The sequence below is a fragment of the Athene cunicularia genome, assembly GCF_003259725.1.
Source record: "Athene cunicularia isolate RWA chromosome 5 unlocalized genomic scaffold, athCun1 chr5_part2, whole genome shotgun sequence".
Lineage (NCBI taxonomy): Eukaryota > Metazoa > Chordata > Aves > Strigiformes > Strigidae > Athene > Athene cunicularia.
This window is the reverse complement of record NW_020799102.1, coordinates 4,020,266-4,041,621: the sequence shown is the minus strand read 5'-3', so window position 1 is coordinate 4,041,621 and position 21,356 is coordinate 4,020,266. Positions and strand designations below refer to the sequence as shown.

Below are 21,356 nucleotides of genomic sequence, written 5' to 3'. Positions count from 1 at the left end.
GCAGCTGTCAGATGCAGATTATATACAGGTAACAGTCTTCATATCTGAATCTGTTTGTCAATCAAGGAATGCTATGAATCAAGAGATGGGATCTCAAATACAAAACCACAAAGTCAGAGACAGCATCTGGAGGAGCTCCAAGCCACAAAAATTAGGGAAGAAACACAGAGGGCACAAAAGCTGTAAATGCTTGCATGGATTCTGCTTCTATATACATTGAATTTAAATAATTGTGTTGATACATCAGTAATAATAATTGCTGATAAAAATTATAGTCCTTATTTTGGGCAGCAATATGTTTTACTAAATGTGAAATTAAATGCAATTTGTATTAATTAGGGATAATATGAAAGTATGTAAGTGGTTGACATTTCCGACATTTTAAAACATACTACTATATGTGAAGATGCATCTTTTGCATTTGTTTTGACTTGGAAATACTGTAGATTGATATATGCCCCTGATGTGTTCTGTTGAAATCAGATCACAGTTCTAACCCTTAAGATCAGAAAATTATTTATAGACAAGGCTCACCACACTTTGAAATTTAGTTACGGGATTTGATCATTGATGTAACTGTTTACTAGACAATTGTAATTCTTTCTGGAAGCTGGAATACAGTCTTACTACAGATACTAAACCAAAATCTACTGTTAAAATGCGGGTGTTGTACTGAAGTTGCAGGATTTCAAAAGTCAGTGTAGTGTACACAGACATTTTATGCAGGTTTGTACAACTTAAGGTTTTCTAAATGTGGGAAAACTTACAGAGACCTCAAGTTTAGATTGGTAACATCAAAGGAATACAGAGGTTTACTAAGGAAGGTAAAGAAATTAAAATAGGCATAACTGTACTGTGGTTTGTTTTTTGAGATTCATTAAGAATCAGAGAGTTCCTTTTAATTTGTAACTGAAAACTTTTTACCTTTGCTGCTTTGCTCTGGTGTCAGGATCCATCTGCCTACATACTGCTGAGATTCTGCAACAGTCACAGGATAACTGCAGATTTTCTTTTAGGGGCTGTAGTGAATGGAGGGTTCCTGCATCAAGATGCATTAATAGATTAATTAACCCTTTTCTCTATTTTGTTGTATTTTTCACCTTCCAAGTGTTCTATAGTGTAATTTTGGGTCTCTCAGACTTCAGAAGGGGTTACCACTTCTTTTGAAATGTAAGGATTTTTCTAAAAAGAAATACTTTATCCTATCAGGTTACAGTCTGCCACTTTTCAAGATAACAGTGATTGACAAAGGCACTCTGGGTCTCTGCATACTCTCAGATAACATATCCGACCATCAGACCAACATGAACACTTGATGCTATGAACTGGCTGTGAGTAGGCCATAGTGAGAATTCTCCCTCTGCTGACCTGGAAAAATTATAGTCAGTGTCCACAAATAGCTAAAGTTTAGTTAACTTTATAGGTGAGGCTCTTCTCTCACGTTGCCTCTTTCTGTTCCCTTCCATGTGCATTGTGCTAACAAACACTGAGAAAAACACTTTTCTGAATTACAGTTACAGCTACTGAAAAGGGCTATGGTGATAAGCAGCAAATCACCCATGACAGAATATAGGTGCTAATTGCACGTCAGCTGAATCTGCTATAAGGAATTTACATTATGACAGCTATGCTGGTGTAAAATGTTTGAATGCATTAAGGGGCTGGAAATTAATATGAAGTTCAAGTTTGGAAGTGAGGAAAAACTGAGGGTTTATGTAATGACAATGAACATTGTTTAACTTGTTTTATTGAAATAGTTTTCATAAAGGAGAAAAGTGTTCCTTGCAATAGGCCCACTTGCAGTGTGATCTGTAAAAGGAGAACACTGCTCTTCACTGATCAAAGTCAGATCCTATGGGTCAGCTGGCATCCCCAATGCCAGGGCTGAGACTGCAGCTATTATCCAAAAAGCTAACATTTATAGACTCAGTTTCTGTGATGGTCCTTAACAGTCTCTAAGAGGTTTGTATTTTTTTTTTTTCTTAAAAGCAAAGGTAATCTGCCATTTTTCATTGGAGTTCTGAAAGAGTTAGTTTTCTGTGCTTCATGAGCTCAAGATACATGATATTTGTTTAATGTTCTTGACTGACTGCTAGAAGACAGGAAATGGTTAAAAGATACTGTGAGAATTGGAAGGTTAGTCGGTAAACTAGGTAATGATGTTGACATGCACACCTACTCAGGCTTTTATAGTAGTGCTCTTTTCTTGTCAGTGTTAGCCGTGTCATAGCAAGTGTAGAGTTGTGCAGTTGGATAAGCAACTGAAAAAGTCACTCCTCTTAAATAGGTACACTGAGTACTTGAGTTAGTAAAAATCTTTTTTTGTTTTTTTTTTTTTTTCATAGGAAAATAAATGTGAATGAATGTGTGTGAGTGTTGCCTTACAAATGCATTTTCTGTATTGTCTTTACATGTCAGATTAGTATTTGTTCATCCTCTTATGCAAGCTGGTTTTCTTATACGGACTGTTGTCAGTATATGTTGAGTGCATGATACAACTGAAAGCTCACTGCGAAATTAGCTTTATTGCAAGCTGCAGAGGTCTCCTAAATGCAGAACATTTAAGGTACACCAGAGCAGAAAAATATCGTCTTTGCTATTACATATCAAGCTAATAAGGGAAGAGCTCCAAAGAGGAATTTGAAAATTTGTAAGTGAATGCAGTCTGTGCTGCTTTGAGATTACCAAAGTGCTACTGAGTTCTAGAAAGTGATACCTAAATACCTCATGTCCTTCAGCAGTTCTTCAGCAATATTTCCATTTATGAAAGTGTTTCTTTTGATTCCTTGAAATTATGATGATAATACAATATATTGGTGGCTATATGTTAGAAATTAGCCGTAAGGGTGCAGTTGAAAGCCTTTTTTGTACTAAGGTTATTACCTATGTGAAAGTCAAAGTAAGCAACTTAAGGTTTTGAATGAAACACGTCAGCCCTAAGCCTGTGTTTTCACACAGATTCAGGTTCTCATGTCCACTAGCTGGTGTTGCACATCAGAAAAGCAAATGAAACTACTTTTACATTAAGGAAAGACAGGTTTTTGACCTATAGGTATGAATTCCCACACAGGGAAAACAAATCTTAATACTAAATTATCAAATACTGTATCTGAAGGGCTAAGTTTGCTATACAAGAACACAGAGAAAACTGGAAATGAAATCTTTGGTATAAGAGGAAGAAAGAGCCAAACATCCATTTGATTCCAGTAGTCATCGGAAATGGACACGAGGAAGAACAGGAAAAGCATATATTTTCACACTAACGCCATCCCAGCCTCTGACTGTTTTCAGTTCCAGGGATCCCCTGACCCTGATGTGATATGTTTATTTTGTATCAGTCAATCAGATCTCTCTTCCTGCTTCCAAATGCTGTTCCAGTTCCTGCTTGAGCCTATAGCATCTTTTAGCTCTATAAAACTTAGAGCCCATGGCATCTTTTAGGAAGATATTCCTGGCTCTAGAGTCCACTGTGTGAAAAAGCGCCTCTGATGAAAATTAATTGAAAACTTCTAAGGTGATGTTATGCGATTCAGACACACCTATCTAATTTTTTTAAAATAGTGTGAGATGTTTTCTGAGTCAATGGGTGCTAGATGCTTAAGGTGTTTTTTATAACATGGCCAATCCCTTTAAAAACCTGGCCCAGGGAACCTAAATCTAGGAAACCCCTGGGAAAAATACTCAAGATCTTTACAGATGCAGACAGATTGAAATTCTGATGGATATTTAAAATTCATAGAGAGGAAATAACCATAAAATACATTGCTTAAGTGCAAAATTATTTTGCAGTCACAATTAGCTTTTATCTTAGTTCGCAGTATCTCAGCATCACAGTTACCCATGGTAACTTCTGAGAAACAGATTGAAAACATTGCATCAGGTTGCAATAGGTATGTTGGTTCAGACATCCTAATTTTTTTAATTTTTAATTTTCAATAGGACAACTTAAAAGGATGATTAACTTTCAAAACCAATTAAGAGAAGTCTCAGCAGAGATCTGTTTTCCCTGCTCCTGCTTCTTCTTCATTTATATTTTTAGTTTTAGTGTCTTGTTATGAAGGAAAAATAATGATGAAATTGCAGTTGCTGTAGAAATAAAGTAGTGAATATACAACTGGACAGTGTCTTACTGTCTTAAGGAGAGAGGAACAATTAGGGATCCTGTTTTCTTAAATATATCCTAGGTCTATTTATAATATATTGAATTAGAATGCAGTTGTATGGCATTCGTAAACTCTTGGTGTGTTTCCTACATGCTTCCAGTGCTTCAAGATTTATTCTGAATCATCTTTAGACTGTGCTTAAACTTGTGCCTATGTCCAGACCTTCGAATATTAGATTATATTAAGTCTTTTGAATAGGCAGTGTTTATATGTTCATTCTGAGTGATCCCGTTTGATTGGTAGAATACTAATATAAGCACAAAAAATAACATGATACCACTCTCTGGTTTGAGACTGTGAATAATTTAATTACCAAAGATTCTGTAGTGAAGGGCTGTGTTAAATGTTTTGGTTTGTGATCAACTAGATATACAAATAAATTGAATTAAGTAAATTTCCAACTGTACTTTTAGTCGCTTCTAAGAAACATCTGGCTAAACATACTCATGCTTGTGGTTAGAGTGCAATTATGCCAGAACACCCTTAGAATACGTGTGGAACTTCAGTCTGCGAATGTAGGCCACCTCCTTTGTGCTCTGGTTAATGTGATTGAGGTTTTCTGCAGTCAGAATACTTGACTGATAATTTTGTAGCATATTTCATAGTAGCACGGCAAGCTGGTCATAGAATTCTAATTTGTTCTGGAATGTGTTCTTTTAAATTATTTATTTAGTTATTTATAAAGTAAACCTTGAGGGAAGAACAAGCATAGTTTACTTGTTTGGTTTTTGTTTCTTGTACCCATACAGTGAGGTTGTGGTTATTTCAAAAGACATAAGATAATTCATATTTGTAGCATTAATAAACTCTGCTGAATTGGTTTTACAGATTACGAGGATGTGTGTAGCAGATAAGTAGCACTTTCAATTTATAACTGTTTGATTAGGAAAGAAATTTATAATAATATTCATATTTACAAGCCTGAAGCTGCCGATTTTGACCACCTAATGCCATTTATTAATGAACATATCAGTGGACCTGTTTGAAAACCCACTGAAATAAGTGTGAAGCCTTCAACTGACTTCTGTGGACACATTCTAAATGTATAAAATGTTGTTGCTTTTCCATACATATCAAAGGCTTTTGACTAAATTGTCTCTTCTTAGATGAAGTAGGAAGTTTCTTCTTTACAGCTTCCATGATAGACAGGCTATGCTAATGTCCTTGTTTTGCAATAAACTTTGCTTCTTCATTACTTATCACCAGAGGCAATAAAAATCTTCAGAGGCAAATATAAGTTTTTCATTGATATACTTGTTTGTATTTGTAAGACATGAAAGATGAACATGTAATTAAGATCAAAATTAAAATTTATATTTAAAGTATATAAATCTTGCAGTACTAATACTCCTTATATTTATATTTAGACATTTCTGAGTGGTGTAGCTAATAACTACTAACTAAAAACTTGTGGAAGTAACTTATTTAACAAGATATAAAAAGTAACTGCAAGACATCGTAAGTCAGAGTATATTTCACAGGGGCACATCTCTCCTGTGTATATTGTGCATTCTGGATGCAGTAGAAGAAATGCATTTGGGTTACAATTTTGAGTATAGGAAGAGAGGCAAGATTCCTGGAGTGCTTTGGATTGGGATCCTCAGTGTTAGCTTTCAGGCAAATGAACTCCAATAATTTAATCCTAATATATAAATTGATTAGACTTTTTATAAAAAAAAAAAAAAAAAAAAAGCTGCAGTGGCACCTATTGAAAGGATCTCTTCCCTTCTCGCACCCATAGAGAAAAGTACTCATTTCTATCCTTGTTCTAATAGACCTTCCTAGTACACAGATGCTGAAGTTCAATATAAGGCACCACATCTTCCTCTTTAAAACTAGTTTAGCCCCGCAGGAGGATACAGCGGTGGAACATTTTTTCACATGATTTGCACATGTCCAACTGCAGGACTAAACATAAAAGATGTATCAGCTTCAACAGTCACTTTTCTTACCATCACCTCATGTATGTATTTATATACATTACAGTACAAAGTATTCCTCACTATTTAAAGAGAAGAATCATGTTATTTCTGCAAATACAAGAAGAAAAAAAAAATATTATAAACCTCCTTTTCTGTAGCTTGCTGTTTAAAATGGAAAACTTAATTAAAACGTATGATTCTTTTTCATCTTTCATTATTAATCCATAGTTTAGACAATGTGAAAAGACTGAAAAAGCAAAAGCTTCTTTTAAATCATCAACATTTTAATGAAAGACAAATGTCAGCTAAAGAAATCACAAGTAACTATGAGTCCTGTTACACAGGGAAATTAATGTCATCTAATTCCTATGTGCTATACTAGTCAAATGAGATATTAAACTAACTTCCTCTAAACTCAGCTTCCTTCCAGTCATTTTTATGCATGTACATATACAATTCTCTTTCCAGAATAAGATTAGATAGAGTTAGAGATTCAGTTCATCCCTGTGATTGAAGATACAAGTTTTAATTGGAGAGCTCTTCCTTCCAAACAAGTGGTTTTTCTGCACTTTCACCACAACAGGAAGAAATACTAGTTTAAAAAGAATGAAAAATAATATAGATCACTTGGAATTGTATCATGTTTACGTAATAAAAAAATAAGATTCATTTTGAAGAGTATCACGGTACCCAGAGATCACTTGTTAAAGTTAAAATTGAATATGGAAACAAAATGATTTTTATCCAGCTGTATGCTGTTATGAAAGAATCAATGAAATGGAGCAATTTCAAAATCAGTCCTGAATTCTCCATTTACATTTTTTTCTTCAGCAGACTCCTAATCTTTTCGTGTTGGTTGATAAGCTCCTACTTATTCCAGTCTGTCATCAATTGTGACTCTCAACACTGTAATTCCAAAGAAGTCACTACCTATGATTGTGTATAAGCAAAACAAAATATAATTTCTCATCTAATAGAGGAAGTTATAAAAAAGTATCTTACTTATACCTTTTATTGCAATGTAGTATATGAATATTAGAGATGGCTTAGCATTTGTATGTCAGACCATCTGTTTCTTCACATCAAGGCTTGGGTGCAAATATTCACCTAGAGCTAAAATTATTTTTCTTCTTTTCTGGAAATGAAGTGTAGGGATTTTCAATTGATTTCAAACATCTACAACATTATTTAACTAAATCAGGATATAGTGACACTACCAGTGCAGCAGAACTCCATTCAGTAAAATTATGAGTCAGAAGAGAAAAAAAAAAAAAAAAAAAAAAAATTTGAAAGAATTATCCAGAAAGGAAAGTTGTGTTTAGGATAAAATGCTATTGTGTTGGAAGCCCTTTAAAGCTGGTGTGAAAGATGGGGCAGTATTTTTCTCTGTAAACACCTCATTCTCAGTTTCACATCAAGCTATAAGCTGCTCAAGGAGAGATTTATGAAGTGAATAAGGAAGTGCATTTAAAATGTCTAATATTATGTACAGTTTTGTATGTCAAATGATGCTGTCAAGACAAAGTCTCAGATCTAGAACTGGGATGGTACTGTAGATGAGATATATATATATATATGTATAGGCTTCTTTACTAACATTTCTACATACCTAATGTAGTGAGTTTGGTAGAAACTGAGAGATAGAATGTCATTAAAACAATGTTATTCCGTAATGTTCAGTGACGAGTTTTCCTGGACTTCTGTCTGATGTGTCTGCTATTGGTCCTCTGGCAATTACAAAATTCAGCCAAAGCTTATGAAAGAATACATGTGTTTTGGGTCAGGTTCAGAGATAATATAATAGGGAAGGTGAATGACTGGCTTCACTTACTGTTTATGGGAACATGGGGATCAACTCTCATACCACTGTAAATAAAGAATATTTCTACTAAGTTTCTAGTTCTACATGTATTTGTCAATAACATGAAGACCTCCTGGGCTGTTAATTCCAGTGTAACGAAGCTACAAGCACTGTGAAAATTGCTGTTACCGAGGGACTTGCGTTTTCTGATATTTAGTACTTGTGTCCCATCTTCAGACGGAAAAACTGGCTATCTCCATTTCCCTGTGAGACTTTCCCTGTTTTGCTATGTGAGAACTTAAAGCACTATAGGACTCTTGGGTTGGAGTTAGTTGTACAGCCCTTGTAAATGAGAAAAGTTACAAGATTTAACTTTCAACCCCTTTTTATGACTTTCTCATCTCCTCGAGGAAGACATAACGTTGGCCTGCTATTGTTGTTTGTGCTTAGTGTGTGTTCTCTGATGGGGAAAGGTGAATCAATCTTGTGCCATTTTAACTTAAGATACTAACTTCCACAACCTAGTAAACATGATCTGTGTGGGGATGTTTGTACAGAGAAGGTTCCCATCTGGAAAGTTCATTCCTACTGTGATGTTTAAATATTTCTGCTATTCTTATTTACACAATTTCTGGTATATCAGTGTGGTTTTTCTACAGAGAAGGAACTGTTACATAATTACATGATGGTTAGATTTTTGGGTTTTTTTTCCTGCTTATCAATTATTTTCACTTCCAATACCTCCTTTATCCTTTGGATTTTTTATTTTTTACTATCCTATTTCCTCTGTTATATGGCCCACAAATACAGTTTGGAATCTTTATTGTTCCTTACCCCTCCCTGATCTAGGGAAGAACTCTCATGTGTATTTAAATGGGAAAAACTGAAACTGAAGGTGAGGATATTTTTTCTGCTCTTTCAAGTCCTGAGTGAGTATCTCAAATGGGTGGACCACCTTTCATCCTTTATTGTTTGTAAATTTTTTTTTTTAACTTTAAAAGCATTAGAGTCAATATTAATAATAAAAAGTTTGCTCACTATATAACACCACCATGTTAATTTTATTTTGGTGTGCTATGCCCTGGGCTACAGTCTTCTCAGTTAATAAAATAAAGCTACTCATTTTTCTTTTCTCTTTACATCATATTTTAGTGTTTGTATCACTGTACAGATTACTCACAGCCTGTGGCCTCTGTTATATCATTATATTCTAATTCATCAAGAACAGGTTGGGTGTGAGTTTTTAATTGCAATGTATATTACATATTTCTCTGTTTATATCCAGTATTATCACATTTTTTTCTACATGGAGTCTGAACAGCTTATACTGAGTATATATGAAGCGTTTCTAAACCCACTGAAAGCACTAAAGCATTCATAACCAAATCTCAACTTGCTGCTGAAAAACCCTACAAATAATTTATTCAAAAAAATGTTGTCTTCTTTCATGCACATGCATGAATTAACACTTAATATGTACTTCTAATATTATTTAGAATGTAAGGTGACAAGTCCTTCTGGAATTTGAGAGTAATTCTAAGAAACTGGCTAAAGTGGTTTTTTTCTTTGTAATAGCAAACAATACTAAAGTAGAATTTTATATATGAGATAGTAACAAAATCTCTAAACTTAGTTTAAATCCTCCAAGGCTTATGTCAGATAGAGTACTTTTCAGAACGAAAGGAGCCCAAGAGTTTTGTTGGAATTCTGCTTTTTGCTGGGTGCTATTTGGAGGAGGGGGAGGTTGAAGCTCTGGCTAACATCACATTCTTTCCGACATTCCTGACGTGAATTACATTTTAGGTCTCAACAGTGGATTCACCACATCCCTGAAAATGGGGCAACTTATCACTGTGCTGCTCCATGAGCTGACCAGGCTCTACTCAATCCAATCCTTTGCCTAGCAGATTACTTTGGCAGATTTGGAGCTGTTTGGTAGTAACTTGTGAACAGTTTATGTTGATCTGGTCACAGCAGCATTTTTCTTTTTGGTATATTGGTTTACTTTGATTAGAACTGTTGTGAAAAACAGGGCAGAAAACCTCTGAATATAAGATATTCCCCAGAAAGCACTTGAGAATTGCTAAGAAACAATGCAAGAACAAAAAGTCCGGCAAACACGTGCAGATCAAAAAAAAAGTTAAAGGCCACAACAGAAGCATTGTCTCAGATGAGGTGGTTATTTGCAGCAGCAGAGCTAAGGTACAAGCATTTGCTGGGAAATGCTAAGGCAGGTAAGCCTGCCTCAGTTGCCATCTTTAGGGCAAATCTTTAGGGGAAATGTTCAGCTGGGTTACTACGTACATTCTTATGACTTACTTGTTCTTAATGCGGAATAAACTGTTCTGTGATTTGGGAAGGCTGAAAATGGAATGAATCCTTCAAATTCTTTTGAGAAGAGAAAAAACCGATGGAGTGTGACACTTCAATTAGTCAAACAGGGTACAGTGGAAACCGAACTCTCGGAAGTGCAGTGATGAAGTGAGGACCTGCTAGGGCACTTAGGCCCAGGGACCCCTGTCTCTGTCCCAGCTCAGTGTCAGGAAGAGCTGGATGTGCATTACTCTTCTTCCACGTGTCCTGTCCCCGCAGTTAGACAAGATGCACATGCGGACTGGATGAAAGTCTTGGTACGACCCAAGCTAAGCAGCAGTGGGTGCAGGACGCTGCTCTTTGCTGTGAGCAGTGCCAGCAGCTCAGTGTGCTGGGAGGAGGAGAGGTGGCGGAGGTGATGGAGGTGCAGGTAGCGCCTGCAGGCACGGGGCCCTGCCCCCCCCCTCACCTGCCTGTGCCCATCCTGACACAGGAAAGTGAAGGATCATCATAACCTCGCTGAGGTAATTTCATTTTCACCGCTGCCTGCAATTTTAGCCTAGCCTACGATAAGTTTAGCCTATGATAAGTCTAGCTTATGGTAAGTTTAGGATTGTTTCTGTTCTGAGGATCCTTAAAAAAATTGCACTCCCACCTAAGAAATTGCTTAAGTGTCTGAAGTTTAGTATAAGTTAAACTAGGATGAATCCTGCAGCTTGTCAGTAAAGCATTTTCATCCTTCTCGTAAGCATAGATAATTTAAGTGATTTTTTATTTTTCTAAATCTAACAAACAGATTTTTTTCTCTACAGAATATTTTCAGTAGTTCCTAATATTAATTCCCATTACTGTTTATGGACATAGGGTATTAATTTTTCCTTGCTCAAAGCTTAAAACACAGAATCGTTTTGAGACCTAAGGGGGGGTGTGTGGCTCTCACACCTTCACAAGAGAATCTATCCGGTGTGGTTTGCATGCTGGACATGTTTGCTGTGCTGCCTTCTTCATTGGGATGCTACAAAGCACAATGGAAGCATTTATAAAACTTTTTATTGACTAAGGACTGGACAGTAGCATATGGGAACATCAACAATTGCTAACTGATCGTGAAATAAAGAAATTCCAGTATTCTAGTGTTATAAAAAGAAGGGGAAAAAAAAGTCATTCAGAACTTAGTCATATTGGTTCAGCTGTTGTAACCAAAGACTGATAAGATAATAGAGGTCTTTGTGGCTGTTTTCTACTGAAATGCTTTATCTTTATGATGCACTTGGGGCCCTTTAGAGTGGAAAGCTTTTTAAACTGCTGTTGGAGTTAGAACTCAAATTAGATGCTATTGCAATGGCAAGGGGGCTCCTTAGTCAGGCAGCCCTCACAAAGTGACTTTTATCTCCAAAGCCCTTCCATTAGATTGTTACTTTCTTCTGTTTTTCCTGTTTATTTTTGTTGACTTTTGCTGCCCTATTTTGTGGCATTTAAAAGGTGACCCAATCAAAAAAGGGTAAATGCTAAATGCTGGACAGAGCCTGTGAAGTAGAGACATCACAGCCTATCTGATGTGTGCTGCAGACTGCCGTGTTAGACAGAATGGTTTAACCAGGTTATCTCTGGGCAGCTAAGATCAAATACACTTTCTTTTATGTCTAGCATTGTGTTTTTGCTTTCTTTTCAAACAATGTCCATAAGAAAAAAAAAAAAAAAAAAAAAAAAAAAAAAAAGAAAGAAAAGAAAACCCAACGAACTAACAGAGGAATTGATTCATAAAGGCTTTTCTTTTCTTTTTTTTTTTTTTTTTTTAAATGCTGAAATTGCTTAACTTGATTCAAAATCATTTTTGATTGTTGGTTGAATTGCTTTGGTTGATGATACTTTGTAACTGCAGTTATGTGATTTAAAGCCCTTCTTAGTTTCTGGCAAAGTCCACACTTCTTTCTTGCATTACTGTCTCTTCATTTCATAAAAGTCACACTATGTGTTTATTCTAAAAACGTAACAGGAGTAATCATTTGTGATTTATTAATTTGTATTTCCTGTAAGTATATGGGGCAAAAGTTAGTTTAGATGCAGTGCATAAACAAGGATGATATTTGTCATGCTTTACGCTAATCACAGAATTCAAGAGAACCAATAATACTTTGCAGCTGTGTAGAGATTCCATGCAAAGATCTCAAAGCACTTCAGAAGCATTAACTAACCAGGCATAAAAGCCTCTGATTGGTAGTGTTTTACTTTGTGTACATGTTGGGAAACTAAGGCAAGCACATTCAAGAACCCACAGTAATTTCGTGTCACAGCTAAGAATCCTACTTCAGCAAGCTTTGGACCACGCCTATAAATTTTGGCTTATTTATGACTCCAGTATTCTGTCTTTTATTCACTTGATACAATATGTGGTTTTATCTTGTTTTCTTTTGCTGAGTGTCAAAGAGATTAGTGTAAATTATGCTATGTAAGTCTAGAAGCCTATTTTTTGTTATTCCTGCTTATTTTTTCCCTTACCAGCAGTTATTGCTCTGCCTCTATCTCATGACAACTTGCCACAAGGACAGTTCCAAATTTAACATTGAAAAGCTTCCTGTGTTTGTTGACATGCAGCTACATCTGTATATAGACTGAATATGTAGTAGAAGGTAACAGAAGTGTTGTAAGGTGGTAAAGCAGAGATTGATACAGGACCTGCAGTTATATTATGTATCTATACTTACAGGATAGTATATTTTTAATTTTTTTTTTTGCAATGTTTATCTAGAATGCAAGATTACGTTTATGATTTTTACTAAATATATCAGAAAATATATGATCATTTATTACTTTGTGTACAAAAAATCATGCAGTATTGTGATCAGTTTTAAAATACAGGTTTTTGCCACAAGCAGAATTCTTTCTAAATGTAATTTTAGACCACAAGTTGAACTCTTCTCTCTTTTTGAGCAGATTTATAGCTACTTTTTATTTTCGTACTCCTGGTTACATTGACCTATGACCAGAATTTCTCAAAAGTTCTCTTTGATGCCTTAGTTCTGTTCAGTCTGACTGTTTTATCTCATATTGTGCTCAAATCCATGTAAAAAGAAATGAGAAAACAAAAGCACGCAAGGAAAAATTATAATATCACTACAACCAAATTATTTTTCAGTTTATAATCACAAAGGGAAGAATATGTAACCAAAGGACTATCAAAAATAATAACAACTATTTTTTCTGAACTTTTGGTAAGTCTGTTATATTTTTATTTTAAAAAGATGTCCTTAAATACTATCCACTTCCCACCAACACTCAAAATTTTAAATACTGCTGGTAGAGGGAGTCAATGGATCAAATTCAGTATATCTGAAGTCACTGAAATAAAGGCCCCTAAGAAAAATGTGTCAATTTTAAAGGTCTTTCCTAACTGAAGACCATTTTGTGATAGAGCCAAAGGTTAATAAAATCAGTAGTGAATGTAGCAATTTTACAGATAAGCTATTGACAACAAGTGTAGTTACTTGAATAAAAAGCTAATTCAGTTCTAAAATGCCACATGCAGTAGCAGTGAATAGCTGCTTTTAGGTGCTTTCTGGAGGAGGATAAAATACAGAATCACAGCACTCTTCTTTTCCAGCATCCCTGGCTGCCTGTAAATTGCTGTGAATGGGACTGTAGGCTGACAGGCTCTATTAAGACAAACTGCCTTTCTCATCGGAGAGATAAAATAAATCAGGTGTTTAGTCAAATTAAAATACTTCAGATGGAGCAGGCCCTGGGGAGCACTGATCCACCTGACAAATCTGAGAGAAACTCAAGACAGATGTGTTTTGGGGATAAGGAAGACCCCATGGAAAAAAAATGCACTGCTATCTTTGGAGTAAGAGAAAAGGCTTAAAACGGAGAAAGAGCTGTGATATATAATATTTTATGGAAGCTGGCATATTTACAGTATATTTTCTACTAAGCTTTTTGTTTTATCTGTTTTTATGGCAAATACATTTTACAGATAGCTATATTTTTATTTTATTTATAGATATTTTTAGTCAGCAGCAGAAGTTTATTTACTGGTAATGAGTTTAGGAATCTCATTGCCTGCTGCAGTAAGTGGATGCAAAACAGATGATGATGGCACACAGCTACTGATGACCCTTCTTGGCCCAGCCAGATCAGCTCAATCTGGTCTGCATTCTGAGCAAGTTGTTTTTTATTGGTATTTAAACTGTAAAATAATGGTTGGGATTTTCCACTCTAAAATTAAATTATACCCCCACACACACACTGTTCATACCACAATATTCTGCATCTTATGCTTTTTATTGTCTTGAGCAGTGTTCAGTTAGGTGTCTTGCAGCTTCATGGAGGTCTCTCTATTTTCCAGGAGCACAGTGTACATTTTGTGGTCATCAGTTCTTATTCTGCTGTTGGATTACATAGCACAGTACAAATTAAAGAGCAGAGTACATTAAATGGGGTCATTCATTTCAGATGTGTTTCTGTGGGGGGAAAAAGGAAAGAAAAACAATTACAATGAATTCCTGAATAAGAACAGTTACTTCAGCCTGATATTGTATAAAATGTAGAAAAAAAGAAAAAGAGAAGATCTTATAAATTTGCTGCAACTACATCAAATTGTTCTAACTAATCATAACAAAACAATCAAATTTTGTAGCCTTAGCATGCACTCTTTGTGGTAGCTTTCTACTCATATTATGAAGCAAGTACAAAGTATGCAGAATAATATGGAAATGGAGCAGGAGATTAATATCTGCTTTGGGTGTGTAAAATATTTTATGACTGTAAGATCAGGGGCCTGCATTACAATGCCAAAGCTGCTTGACAGATGTGAAAGTCTCAAGCTGTGGTTTCCCAGGTGGCAGTGGATGGCAATAAGTATCATTTGAGACAGCAGGTTGCTTCCCATTGGCTTTCTAAAATAGGTATGTGGTTGATCTCTTCTAGTCATGATGGGCAAGGGAGTTTTTCTTTGGCAGAGCAGTCTTTTATCTATGGAAATTAATGTCAGTATACAGTAACATATTCAAAAGCACCTGAATAATCTTTGATCCATGCGTCCATCTTCAAGACTGAATAATACCGTTTAAGAGGGTTAAGGTAAGTCTATACTGAAGTTACAGATCATTGAACTGATGTCAACAGTGTGGAGCTCAGTACACACTAATGGATCCTGGCAAGGCAGTACCTTCAGTGTAGACATTTTCCTGGCCACATACCTGCCTAAGCTTACTTTCAAAAATCTTTTTTTATCTGTTGTTGTTTTGAAACAGCTTTTTGCACAGAACTCTCTTATTGCCTCAGTCACGCATATCACACTAAGGTTTTGCGATGGGTTGGTCTGAATCGTAGTATGTCCTTCAGGTTTATTTCATGAATCCATCATACTTCTTGTGACTAAGAAAATTGCTAATCATTTAAAAAACTTCTACTACAAGAGAAGTTACTAATTTTTCCTTGTCTGGAGTTCTGTGTCACATGTAGACTGAATTAAGAATTGGCATTACAGAGTACTGAAACATCAGTGTGTTGTAGACTCTTTTAAATCTAAGATTGTTAATAGTGGCTAAGAAATGGAATATTTTCAGTACTTTATGTTGTTAAATACAAATAAGAAAAACAAGTACACTTTATTTCTGAGAGTGCATTGTTTACAGTGAATGACTTCAGCCATGCAGTTTCTTTTTCCATAGAAAGCAATTATAGACCAAAGTTTTCTTGTATGCTGCTTTTGCAATGGGAATTCAGTTTAAGAATAATATTAGTCCCATCATAGGACGATGTAAGTAGTAGAGCATCTTGGGTTTGTCACCTGCTTGGCAGGAATCTGTTTTGTCTTCCCTCTCCTTCTGAAACCTGTCAACTTCTTTCTTCTCTTCCCTAGAAGATATCCATCTTACTCCTGGGAAGAAGGTGGAGTCATAATTTTGGTGACAATTTCTCCATTCCCTCCCAGGTCCTGTTCCTCACACATTTTCTTCCTCTTCAAAAGTCCTGTGACTTCTTTATCACAATCTTCTATTGTGAATGGAGGAAAGGAAGTATGCAAATACCCTCTTTTCTGTGCCACTTCTCATATCACTGTGGCAGATTACAGACCTGACTAGATCTTGATTGGGTTTGCTTCTTCTCTAACTTTCAGTTCTCTTTACAACATAAAATTGCTTCATTTACCCCAATTCCAACTGTAAACTTCTTTCAGATGCTCTTCCAATATCCCTGAACTGCTACCTTACTGTAGTTATATCACCTCTTATAGAGCTGTGGGTCTGAGATGCTCATACAAGGGAATGCAGTGTATGGCTCAAATATAGGAGCTGACATTGCTGTTTGTGACAGAGTAATATGTTCATATGTAAGATGGGATATTTTTGGATTGATTTGCAAAAGGACCCTGTACTCTCTACTTAGGAGACCCATGCAATTTGCCCATAAACAGACCATTAAGCATCATTAGTGCAAAGAATAAATGTACCGTAGTTTCATATTAATTAAGTGCTCTCTGTAGAGTAAACTTTGAAAGTTAAATGAAAATTTTTAAGCCATTTTCTCAGGTTAGCTATTTCTCTTGGGGGCAAGTAGAGCTCATTTTTAATATGCATTCCATAACCAAAGCTTTCATTTACCCAAATGATCTGCCAGATATATGGGTATTTTAGAGAAATTATCAATAAACTGTTAAATTGCTTCTTCCAATGAACAGCATATTTTAATATTTTTAAACATTTTTACATACTTGAAGAAAAAAACAACAAAATATATAAAGTAAAGGAAAATTATGTCTAATAAACTATGAATGTATTTATCGCACTGGGCAGATTTAGATGGAAAAGATATAGGGATTTGTACACAGTGCATTGTTAATTACTCCTGTCAGAAAAAAAAAAACAACAACTCTATATCTTTTCTGCTCCAATTTTTGTTATATCCTCCACTGCTTAGAGCGCAGCGAAGCTATGTGCTACATTCTTTAGGGATTTGTTAGTAAAATACATGTTCAATCTGCCACTTGAAGTAAGCATGTTGGTGATTCAGCCATATTTTTTCTGTGAATATTGCTTGGTAACTATTGTCTATCTCGTATTTACAGTACATCTTTCCTGCACATTTAGGTACACCAGAAAGCCTGGCAGAAAAAGAGCGACAGCTCTCTACTATGATCACCCAGCTGATCAGCTTACGGGAGCAGCTCCTGGCTGCCCACGATGAACAGAAAAAGCTGGCAGCCTCACAAATTGAAAAACAACGGCAACAAATGGACCTTGCTCGCCAACAGCAAGAACAGGTGAGGCTCCAAGACAGAAACCTGTGAAAATGTTTCATGCAGGATGTTTACTATAAACACTGTTCTGCTTGCTGTTTAATCTTTTTTTGTTGTTGTTGAAAGAGATTAAATATATTCAGAAATTACTTTTTCCAGAAAGAGAAAATATCATAGGACCCAGAGAAAGAGCGAGTGTGGACATTCAAATAATTTCTTTCCTAGAATAAGTGGCATTTGATAGATTTCATAGTTGCTGTTTCTTGCACCAATATGCAATTTTGTGAGTCACAAATAAGCCAGGCTATAACCATTATTTAACTCTTTTTCTCCTTTTGACAAAAAAATAATTGAACAAAAAACCTTAAGCATCCTCAAAACTTCAAATATGTTCTACAAGTAAAGATTTGATTTGTTTGTTAGTGTTGTGGTGTGGGGTTTTTTTGGGTTTTTTTGGTTTTTTTTTAAGGTGCAGTTGTCCAAAAAGCTGTCCTTTTCTCATTGTACAAAAGTATAACAACAGTGATCCCTTACACTAGTCTCCTAGGCATTAGATCAGACAGATCCAAATTAATGTGTGGTTTTTAGGAATCTGACATTATTACTAGAATTATCTTTTCAGTTAAACATATTTTATGGGATATATACAGCAATATATGCTCTGTTGATTTTAATGAGTTGTGACGTCTGGTATTTTATGTGCTTGAGTATTTGCCCACATGTAGGAATATGGACTCATCCCCTAATGGAAAATAACATAAAGGAACACTGTAAAAAATCAGAAGTTAGAATGTCATTTAGCCATCCAGAGATGACACAGTAATTAACTATTGACACTTGTGAATAAGCTAGCACAAATTAATCTTGACACATTTGCAGACGAGTGATATCTTACAGTGAACACTTTGTAATTATATTTCAAAATGAAAATTAAATGACACTTAAAACTAGGTTGTCATGCTCAATGAAGCGAGCATGTAGCTCAACCGATAGGCAAATAAAATTCAGAATTTGAGCCACATGGTGCTTGTGTACCCTACTTTACTGTGTCAAGCCTATACATCAGGGCTATGCTATGGTAATTGCGTTGTGGGGTACTGGATACATTTTCTATCATAATACTGTTCCATCTAAGAGGGACCATTGACATTAGATGCTTCATGGTGTATTTCTGGTTTTCATCAGGAGACGCCTATGCAGCAGTACTATATTGCACATACAGGTACAAAAAGCTGTTCACATGCAGTCTGAACTCTGGCAGATCAGTGCTTTTGCACATGTAAACAAAGATCTTATCTTTGCCTTGGCTATAGTTTACCATGTTAAGTAGCAGCCAGGTCACCAGCAGCTCCAAACAATTCTGGGCATAGGATACTGCCTATCTGTGAAAAAAGATACAGCACTCAGAAAGAATGACCCTGATGCAGCTCCATGTGGTGTTTCAATGTTAAATGACAAATAATTCTTTTCTGAAGCTAAAAATCATGATAATCCTTCTATTACCTTCACTCAGGTTTTAGCAGCAGGGACAATGTGCTGGGACAATAAACCCAACAGAGTTTATCTTTGGTGACAAGCACTAAAACACTTCTAAAATGGAATAGCACAATTGGTGTGTTACTCATTAAAAGTAGCTCAAGCACTCAAACAGGTTTTTCAGTATTCTCTATAGCACAGTTACCATTACCTTTCCAAGCACAGACACTACGCTGACCACTGATCTGACAATAGATGACCTGAGGTCCTAGTAGCTGCCCCTAGGTTACCTGGGCACACAGGCTGCCAGCTCTGAACTACCTTTTTCATCAGCAGACTAGGGCCTGCTTCTTCAGTCTTCATTCACCATATTTTTAATGACTTTACTGGAAGATTTGTCCAGAAATATTTGAACACCAGGCTTATAAAGGGAGTTTGATCCCTGTTACAAGCATCAGTGTAGTAAGCTATGATAGCTGCTTGGTTCCTTTTCTGTGCAGCAGTTTGCCTTGATCCAGCCCAGACCATGTAGACTTCAATTTGTCTCATTAAGGCCATATGCAAGACTTAAAATATGTATGAATTTTGTGCTGGTCTCCCATACAAAAGTGAATTTTAACTATAGCAGTGAAAAAAAAAAATAAAATTACAGAGTTATTTCCAGGTGATAAACCGAGAGAATAAAGAAATGACAGGCTCAATCCCTGTGTGTGCATGATTACAAGCTGTTAATATGTATGTAACTGCAGATTCCTTATGAGTTAGTCTGAACAGTTTGCACTAAAACTATGTGATTGTTTATTTCCAAATCGACCTTGCTACATTTCTGTAATTTTTTAATCGTAAAACATTTTACTTAGCTTTCTCTGTTTATAACAGAGTAAGCATGCTCGGAAGATGTTGGGAAGGAGACCAGGAGCATCTTTGCCAAAACAGGAACAGTGGATTTGAGTGACCAAACTACCTTTGTCACCAACATCTTGCTGTTTTATGTGGTTCCTCTGATTTAGATAAATATTTATAGGAGGGGAAATTGTACTTAAGAAATGAAGGTAGCAGATTTGCTGAGGCCGGGGTTTCCAGGAAACACAAATCTTGCCCTTGTTCCATCTGCTGCACAGTTACCCTTCTGAAGCAGAAGTCCAGTTCTTCCCCCAGCTCCCTGTGCCTCCTCCCCTGTTGCTGCAGAACATGTTAGCCGTTGCAGGGAGTAGCTCTGCGGTCTGAGGGCAGGATCCTATTTCCCTTCTGCTCTTGCATGCTGATTTTGGATGGTTTGTGGGAATCGGGGCGGGTGGGGTGGCTGTGGCAGATTCTCTCTCGTTAGTCTCTTAGCGTTCCCTGCCCTGAACACATGGTTCTCCTCATCTATGTTAGAAAAGGGATAGAGTGAACCTTTACCCTTCAGATCCCTTACTGAATCTACCAAATGAGGGTAAGAATATCTACGTATTTCACGGGGTTGTGTTGAGGATGAGTTACTGCATCAGGAACTGCTTTTACACAGAATGAGACCCTGCTTCCTTGAGTAGTTCATAGGAAGACTTTGAGATTTACAAGAGAAGTAATGTGCTGCTCATTGTGAATGAAGTTAGAGAAGCTTGCCCTAGGAGCTTGTGCTGAATAGTGAAACATCTATAAATACTAGCTAAGGCTCCAGTTCAGCAAAGCAGGAAAATGTGTGTTTAACCTTAAGCACCTGAGTAATCCCATCCCCATTCAGCAAAGCACTTAATTTTAAGCATGTGTTTCATTCCCTTTGTAGCTAACAGTAATGCATCATAGTCAAAGATCACCACAGGCTTAAATGCTTTGTTGAATAGTGATGAGATTATTCACATGCACCCAGCTAAACCCATGTTTCTATGCTTTGCAGAGTTGAGGCCTAAGTGCTTAAAATACATATTTCTTACATGCTAACTAGAATTTATGTTACATTTAAATTTAAAATGTTTACATCACCTAGAGAGAGACCTCTAAAATATCCTTTTTTTTTTTTTTTTAAATAAATGATCCTTAAAAATATAATAAAGAATAACTAATAAGATGTTTTTCACTCAGTAATATTGAAGATTCAATATTACTGTTTTAATTTAATGGAAATTTTATTTCTAATAGATTGCAAGACAACAGCAGCAACTTCTGCAACAGCAGCACAAAATCAATCTACTGCAGCAGCAAATTCAGGTCAGTGTGTTTTATTGCTCTCTTCTGATTATACTTAAATTCCATTTATGGAGAGGGAAGGATCTAAAATAAAGCAGCCACATGCCTTGCTAACAAGCCTCAGTAAAGACGCTCTTTATGAAGGGTCTTTGTGTCGTAGAAAATTATTGTCAAACATCTTTTTGATGGAAAGAGCTTTTCTTTAATAAGCAGAGTCATCTTCTGAAAGTTCTGAACTATTTCTTAAATCTTGTAATTTAATTCTGAAATCTTCA

General features: G+C 36.0%; 1 protein-coding gene across 7 annotated transcripts in view; it reads left to right on the top strand.

Moving 5' to 3' along the window:
* The window catches only part of SOX6 (SRY-box 6), a 322,621-nt gene that overhangs the window by 157,158 nt on the left and 144,107 nt on the right, over positions 1–21,356 (top strand). For all 7 annotated transcript variants that reach the window (XM_026850473.1, XM_026850475.1, XM_026850472.1 and 4 more), the window contains 2 exons: positions 17,291–17,463; positions 21,034–21,102. In XM_026850473.1, coding sequence (XP_026706274.1) covers positions 17,291–17,463; positions 21,034–21,102 — 242 coding nt within the window. The remainder of the gene's footprint in view (positions 1–17,290; positions 17,464–21,033; positions 21,103–21,356) is intronic.